This window comes from Cyprinodon variegatus, unplaced genomic scaffold, assembly GCF_000732505.1.
Source record: "Cyprinodon variegatus isolate N-32 unplaced genomic scaffold, C_variegatus-1.0 Scaffold562, whole genome shotgun sequence".
NCBI classification, from domain to species: Eukaryota; Metazoa; Chordata; class Actinopteri; order Cyprinodontiformes; family Cyprinodontidae; genus Cyprinodon; species Cyprinodon variegatus.
In genome coordinates this window covers 396368-404315 of record NW_015151015.1, presented here as the reverse complement: position 1 = coordinate 404315, position 7948 = coordinate 396368, and the positions used below count along the sequence as shown (strand labels likewise).

Here is a 7948-nt window from a genome sequence, read left to right as displayed (position 1 = left end):
TTATTTACCTGAAGATATTGAGTATAATTACAAGAGCAAAGAGAGGCTCTCATTTTGATGGAATTGAGCTGATTGGGGTCTCATGCAAGTATGAAGCATGACCAGAACACCCCAACACTAAGCGCCTCTATGGCTGTTTATCAGAGGGACGTTTCCGACAAAAACCAAATTAGAATCAAGCTGAAGCTGCGGTCAGTAACAAGCAGCCGGATCAGCTTCTTCAAAGCTGAACCCAGAACAAAGATTCCCTCTGCAAACCGAGGCATCCTGATCTCAACGGGGGTCATAAGTTTTTTTGATGTCGCAGGAAATTTCTGGAGCCGTTGCGATTTTGCGTGTGCATATGTGTGTGCGTCATTGTGGGAAACAGATTTTTATCGACTTGCACAGTCTTTTGTTTGGTAAAGTGCAAAGGCTGGTGCAGAGGGTGTGCTTGGAAACAACTAAAATATTAAAGGCCTTAAAGGCTACATAAAGGAACATTTGAGGACGTAAAATGAATTTAAATTAATAGATTTTTAATGTTTGTATCACTCCCAGTTTAATTATTTACTCTCAATCCAACCCAGATATAAAAGCTCAGATGTTCAACTTTTTGCCGCTTTTGTTCCTATCTCTCCTCTGTGATGCGCGAATGTTGGTTCTACCTTACGGGATGTAGAACTTCATCATGTCGGACAAATCTGTGTGTGATGTCTCCATAGGGGCGGAAACTGTCGACGCCCGCTCGCCTAATTTCGCTTTTCTCTCTCTAATGAACGCGGGGCCCCTGGGACAGGCTCCGGCCCCGGGGCGGTAAGCTGACACTGGCGCGCTGTGTGTGGTATCCAGGGCCGGGCTTGATGGAAAAAGCCTGCTTCCACTCATGTCAAAGTCATTTACTCAGAGTAACCCTCAACCCCCCCACCCCCCATAACACACACACACACACACATGCATCCCCCTGCTTACACACGCACGGTAAAGACCACCACCTCCATCTCTCACACTCCTCGCCCCTCTGCAAGCCCGGCTCCGCCACAGTTTGTTTTTGTTATCCTCTGGGCCATTTTGAGAGGAAATTATGAGCAAAATAATACAAATAACATGGAGCTAGGCGTTCTTTAGCAACAGGGACGGATTGCATGAAGCGCTGTATATATTCAGATGACTGTGTTGGAGTTTTTTTTATGTTTCAGATCTTGTAATGGGACTGTCTTTTGTGGTTAAAACTGCATCCTTTAAAAAAATAGTGTTTTTTAACATTGTTCGGGGGCGTGTGTGGCGAAGTTGATTGGGAAGTCTGGGGGAGGTTTGATAGATCGCTTATTTGCGTGCAGAACGGTCTTGGAGAGAAGGGGTGAGGAAGAAGGAAGACGGGGAGAGGAGAGAATGTGGGGCGCTAAAGCTGCTTAAACGGTGAGTGGACTGTGGCCAGATCATGTGTGGGAGGGGATGGCGGGGGCTGTTTTCGTCACAGAGAGTAAAGCTGAGGAGAAAGGGTGGGGGGCTCCCGCAGAGGGAAGAAAGATTTATGAAATGATAGGTGGTCGGGATTTGTTTGTCTGGACTCTTGCGCGCAATAAGACCCAGCTTTTTATGCGCTTCCTCCATTAAGGAGGTCAATGGCCACCCGGCGCGTCACACAGCGCCACTTAGCGCCAGTGTGACACCCAGCGGAGCACTGGACACTCAGTATCCAGTGGATAAGCAGCTCCCCCCACTCTCCCTTCCTCTTCCTCTCTCTTGAACGCTGTGCGTTCTGCATGCGTCAAAGGAGCACCGTGCGTAACGGGAGAGTGGTGCGTAACTGGAGACAGATTTCTCTCCATTTTGCACTCAGATTCGGGGGACCACTGGTGGAGCAGAGTTTACTGACCGTTGGAAGTCTGCATATTTTTTACTCTTGAGTCTTTCTCCCTCCCTCTTTCTTTTATCTACGCCAGCTGTACGTCAGAGCTGACATGACAACCGAGACCACTCAGCAGCACCTGGACCCTCCGCCTCCTCTGAGATCCAGCCCGGCATCCGGCGTCCTTCATCCCGCCATGCTGAGCCCACAGGCCGCCACGGAAAGCGCTTCTGCGGGCGCAAAGGGGAAGAAGAGCAGCTCGGGCTTGAGGCGACCAGAGAAGCCGCCTTACTCCTACATCGCCCTAATCGTCATGGCAATACAGAGCTCACCCACTAAACGGCTGACTCTCAGTGAGATCTACCAGTTCTTGCAGGCTCGCTTCCCGTTCTTCAGGGGTTCGTATCAAGGCTGGAAGAACTCAGTCCGACACAATTTGTCATTGAATGAGTGCTTCATCAAGCTGCCCAAGGGACTAGGCCGGCCTGGGAAAGGCCACTACTGGACCATCGATCCAGGCAGCGAGTTCATGTTCGAAGAGGGTTCGTTCCGGCGCAGACCTAGAGGCTTTAGGAGGAAATGTCAAGCCTTGAAGCCCATGTACCGGATGATGAACGGCATCGGCTTCGGCGCCTCCATTCTACCGCAGAGTTTTGACTTCCAGGCTCCATCCGCCTCCCTCGCCTGTCACAGCAACAGCTACAACCTGGACATGATGAGCAATTCGATGGCTGGAGGATATGACGGCCTGAGCGGGGGCCACCACGTCCCCCATATGTCTCCCAGCCCCGGATCTACGTACATGGCGAGCTGCCCCGTCCCTCCGAACGGGGAGTACGGGCCGGACAGCAGCAGCAGCCCCGTCCCGTCCTCTCCGGCCATGGCCAGTGCGTTGGACGGTCATTCCCCGTACGCCTCCACATCCGCACACTGGGCTTCCTCCGGCGGGTCCCCCTACATCAAACAGCAGCCTCTGGCCTCCAGTAGCCCAGCATCCTCCGGTTTACACTCCGGGATGTCGCCCTATTCTCTGGAGCAGAGTTACCTCCACCAGAACGGCAGGGACAGCCACTCAGCCGACATATCAGGTACAAAAAAACAGCTTATGGCTCAAAGACGCATCAAAATAATCTATAATTCAGTCAGAGTAGAAAATACATTATATTTTATCATGTTAAACCTACAGTTATTTAATTTGCAGGAGAAGCTGCAAATGTGAATTCCTGTCCAACATAGCAGCATGCACTGCTGTTCAAATATCATAAGTTACAAATAATAGCACCCATTTAGAATGAGTGGTGGAATTTACACATTATTTTTTGTTTTTCTGCTGGTGTTGAGATCTAGGTATAAGATTTTTACAAAATTATATTAAAAGCATGAAAGTTTTTGTAAGATGTCAGAATGTAGAATAAAATCCCAGTCTAAAAACCCATAATCTGCATGCATTAAACAGCTCAAAAGTTTTCAAACTGTTGTATTTAGAAAAAAAAGTATAGAGTTTGCCTCCTGCAGCTTGTAAGATTATTAAAGCACAGCCTTAATACTTTCTTATTTCCCTGTAATTAATGCAATTATGAAAACCTATTTACGTCTGCAGCTCACTCTGATTTACTTTAGCAGAGGAGAGTAAAGCTTTACTAAAGTCTGGGGATTTCACGGGGGCGAGCGAACCGCACTGGAGCACAGAGAGGGTCCCAGAGGTTAACCAAACAAAGACTGTGCAGGTCGGACCACACCGGCGGTGGATTTAAACCGCGACGCATCCGCCTTGTTCTACTTTAGAGAGGCTGAGGGGAAGATGCAGGCTGCAGGGTAACGGTGTCAGTGTCACAGGCTGCTGGGTAGGAGCGGGCTGAGAGTAGCGCGCAGCATAACGCCTGCTGCCTCTCCCTGAAAAACATTCACATCTGGAGTCCTTATGACCCCCGATGAAGCCTCCTCGTTTATTTTTTCTGTTTCTGGAAATGGGAAAAAAAGAAAAGAAAAAAGAAAAATACTATCATACCCTAAAATGACGGATACCAGATCAAATTTATAAGGGGAAACATCACGAAGAGGAGTTTGGGAATCTGGAGGAATCTGGTCACAAACTATCAGGATCAAACTAATGGAAATAAATGAAAGAAACCAACAGGAAATGTTTCATGTTAAGATGATCCGTTATATTAAGGGCTTTTTTGTGAGAAAATTAGGATTTAGAACGTTTTTAACCTCCAATAACTTACTTTTTGTTTCATTTTCTGCCACTCTAAGCTTATCCTAAGATAACGATGCTGGATTAGTTTGGAGGATTACATCTATTTACATAAAACCTTAGATAAAACAGTACCCCTTATTTAAACGACTCACTCTAATAATAATAATAAAAATATTGGCACAATAATTAATTATAATGATGATTCTGTTGATGTCCATGATGCACAGTTTTCTCAGCCCTTATTCTTAAACTCATTTTTTTTCTGATATGCAGCAAATATTTACTTAAAGATTCAAAATGGAAATACAGTAAATGAACCAAATGATGATAGGAAAAAATACTGCATAGTGGATACATATTAATAGAACATTGACTGATGTAGGTCGGTATGGAAGTAAATAATTAGATGTGTTAAAAGGGCATTGCTGTTAAAAATAAGTTTCTGTACATAAAGGTTAAAATATTATTTTCTTTACTTGATGGAGAAGAAGAACGTGATGGTTGAGTAATTATTGTGTAATTATTTGGATCATGATGATTTTTATTTATTCCTTTATTTAATTATATTTAGAAAATAGCTGAAATTTTTATGTGGCTTCTTTTAACAACGATCAAAAGAAATATTATGAATTCCAATAAAATAAAAATTTCCATGCCTAAAACCATCTTTAAGAGCCAAATCTGTATAAATGACAGGATATTCAATCTGTGCTCCCCGTGTCTCTCTCCACAGTGGGCATTCCACGCTACCAGAGCCACTCCTCGGTGTGCGACAGGAAGGATTTTGTGTTGAACTTTAACGGCATCTCGTCCTTTCACCCCTCCGCCGGTGGATCCTACTATCACCACCACCACCACCACCACCCGCAGAGCGTGTGTCAGGACATCAAACCGTGCGTGATGTGAGCTGGGACTCCCCGCAGGCAGAGGGAGGGGGGACCGACCGACGCTCACAGTCAAACTGCAGCCCCGTCACATCTGAAGAAACAGAAACAATGTCGGGTTGAAGGATTCGTGGACCCATCCTTTTCCACTTTCACATGTTTGCCTTTTGAGTGCAACTTAAAAAAAAAAAATTGTCTATTTCTGTTGGACTTAAGGAGAAAATACATTGAAGGAAACAATTGAAGAAACCCAAGAGGCCTTTTTTTTTAGTAAAACCACTTCGCCTTTATGAACCCTGACGAGCTTTCTTCCTCCAAAGAAGCCTCAGAAACACGACTGTTAATGCGTTTGCCTTTGTAACATGCGCAAACTACCTATATCCCATGTAACTATGTTTGTTTTTTTCTTTGATGTTTTTACATTATTTGTATAAGTACACACAACGCTTTAGGCTTCCATGAACTGCAACAGACTTGCACTTATTGTATAACCATTGGCAACTGTTTTTGTCTTGTAAAAGGTATCAATAAAGCTGATATATATTTTAGGATTTAGGCTCCTATCTTTGAAAACACTTAGAGATGAATCCACAGACATGCAGCAAAGGCTCTTTGTTATCCAAGGCACCTGAAGTGCATCTATAATATTTAAATCAAGCTAAATTTCTTTAAAAATATTATATTTCTTTCGTTTAGAAAAAAAAAGTTGCTGAGAGGTAAAAAGTAAGATCTGAATAAAGATCGGGCGTTTCATGTTTTTTGGAAAAAAGTCATATTTGATCATAAAGGCAAACGGGGAAGTTTTTAGCCTTATAGTGACTGAATATATATAGACCCTACATAAGACATATTTATTTATAATTTATAGGCAAAATTAAGACTTTGGGAATAGGGATAATACATCCTAGAATTTCAGAGATTTTTTGCAACGTTCAAAATACCCTGCAAATAATGTTAACTTATAATAATCTATGTTATGTTACAGCATTATCATTATGACAAATTAAATCTAATGATATTATAGTGTTCTCAGTACTTCTGATCCTAACTGCAGAGTTCCTGCTCAGCCAGGACAAGTTTATTTGTAAATGACTATTCATACACAAGGTCATTCAGGGTGCTTTTAAAGGAAAGAAAGAATAAATCCTCTAAAGGGCTGTATTTAAGATTAAGCAAAAAAAAAAAAAAAACATGTTAATTTAAAATAAGTAAATCATTAAGATTTCATGGATATTAAAATAATATATAAAAATACTTCTATTGTGAAAACCGAAGTAAACAGTAAAGTATTCGTTTTCTGCAAATATCAGGTTTTCAATAAGTTTTCTGGTAGAGCTGAGGCTCATAACAACTAAACGCTCTCATTTCTTATAGATCTGGTCTTTATTCCTGATGTCTATGATGCACAGTTTTCTCAGCCCTTATTCTTACACTCATTTTATTCAGACATGCAGCAAATATTTACTTAAAGATTCCAAATGGAAATTAATGAACCAAAATACACGTTAATAGAGCATTAACTGATGTAGGATGAAATGGAACGAAATCATTATTTGGATTATTTGGATTTTTGTATTTGTATAATCACAAGTAAGAACATAGCAATGCCTTTAAAAGTATGTAAAATGTTACTTGATTTTTTTTCTTCTTTTTTTTNTGCAATTATAAAACAGGGGTTTTAGCGTATAGGGCACTACTCAGTCCACGCACTGCCACCCCACGTGATATTGATGATTTCTATTTTTCCCTAAATACATTTACAAACAAGTGAATCATTATTCTCTTTCTCAAACAATTATTTTACATTTAAAATAATTTTATTCCCTTTTTTCTTCCCTTTTTGTAAAAAAAAAAAAACAGAAAATGTAATAAAAATAAATATCGTTTAGAATATAGATTTATATTAAACAAAGATATAAAAGAGTTTTTCAACTTAAAGTACTTTTGATGCATTTATTCGTTTGATTAAAATAGATTTTACTGCATGAAAAAATATTTAGACAAAAAAAAAATATCTGAAGTCTGAACTAAATACCTGCGTAATAACAGAGAACATTAATAATACATTAATATAATTTGTTTGATATGAGATTGGCATCAAAACATATGTGGATAATTTTAAATTACTGTCAAGAAATTATGTTTTAAAGTTCCTTAGTTTAAAACAAATATTTTAAAGTAATTTAACTTATTAAATAAAATAATCAGAAAAAACAAGTAGGCTTATAGAAATTATCTTTAAACAGAAACAATAATAGAAGATAAAATGAACATTTCCTCGGACCCAGTCACCAAAAAGCTGCTGCGCAGTTTGTGCCTTTGCAATCAAAAAGTAAAAGGTGATTTTAAGATTTTTGTGTAAAGTGTGAACCTCAGCAGGTATAGAAAGTATTTAAGATTTTGCCTAAAGTTATCAATTTTAAAATTGTATTTAGACACCACTTCTATGTGTTTGTCAAAGCCACCACTGGGCTGTTTTGCACAGCTGGAAGTCTCCATACTCACCATCAAGGGCTGTCAACATCTGCAGACGCCACATAAACAAATGAGCCACCCGAGGCCGTGGAAATGTAAGGACGTGATATTTTCAGTGTGCAGTAAACAGGAGAGACTGACACAGAGCTGCTTCGTCATGCAAACATAAAGCAGACGTGGCTTTTTCTCTGGGTTTGCAGCATCACATCTAAAACACCAATCTGCGGCTGCAGGTCTAAATTCAGCTCTTCCCATCTCCAGCTTCTTGCTGCATTGTGAGAAAAATGTTTCTTCCGTTACCTCACTGTTTATTTTTCAGGTTAAACTTTTTCCAACCAGTAAAACACGCACGTGATCTCGCGTGGAAACATTGGAAATGCTAAGAGGAGTCAGTGTGGGGCGGTGGAAAAGAATAAATGAGAAAATGTTTTTTTTTTTTTTAAGACTGCAGGTAAAGCGACACGTGGGATGAGAGGAATAAAAACGACTGAAATTCAGCATCAAAATCTTATATATTTAGATTTTAAATGATAGATTTAATTATATTATTATAGTATG

General features: G+C 40.7%; 1 protein-coding gene across 2 annotated transcripts; it reads left to right on the top strand.

The window, feature by feature from the left end:
* The first annotated feature begins 1041 nt into the window (after positions 1–1041).
* On the top strand, positions 1042–5095 carry foxf2 (forkhead box F2). 2 transcript variants are annotated; one of them, XM_015391867.1, is made up of 3 exons: positions 1042–1398; positions 1926–2919; positions 4765–5095. In XM_015391867.1, the coding sequence occupies exons 2-3, from the start codon at positions 1944–1946 to the stop codon at positions 4935–4937; spliced, it is 1149 nt and encodes a 382-aa protein (XP_015247353.1). In that variant the 5' UTR covers positions 1042–1398; positions 1926–1943; the 3' UTR covers positions 4938–5095. The 2 variants fall into 2 exon arrangements, with proteins under 2 accessions (XP_015247353.1, XP_015247352.1); XM_015391866.1 differs by lacking the exon at positions 1042–1398 and adding an exon at positions 1444–1781.
* The last annotated feature ends 2853 nt before the right edge of the window (positions 5096–7948 follow it).

Bases quoted from the DNA above. Each gene is read 5' to 3' on its own strand.
- foxf2 (XM_015391866.1), top strand. From the start codon at position 1,746: ATGCGTCAAAGGAGCACCGTGCGTAACGGGAGAGTG. The intron at 1,782-1,925 runs GTGCGTAACTGG...TATCTACGCCAG, and splicing joins CCGTGCGTAACGGGAGAGTG to CTGTACGTCAGAGCTGACAT. The intron at 2,920-4,764 runs GTACAAAAAAAC...CTCTCTCCACAG, and splicing joins CCACTCAGCCGACATATCAG to TGGGCATTCCACGCTACCAG.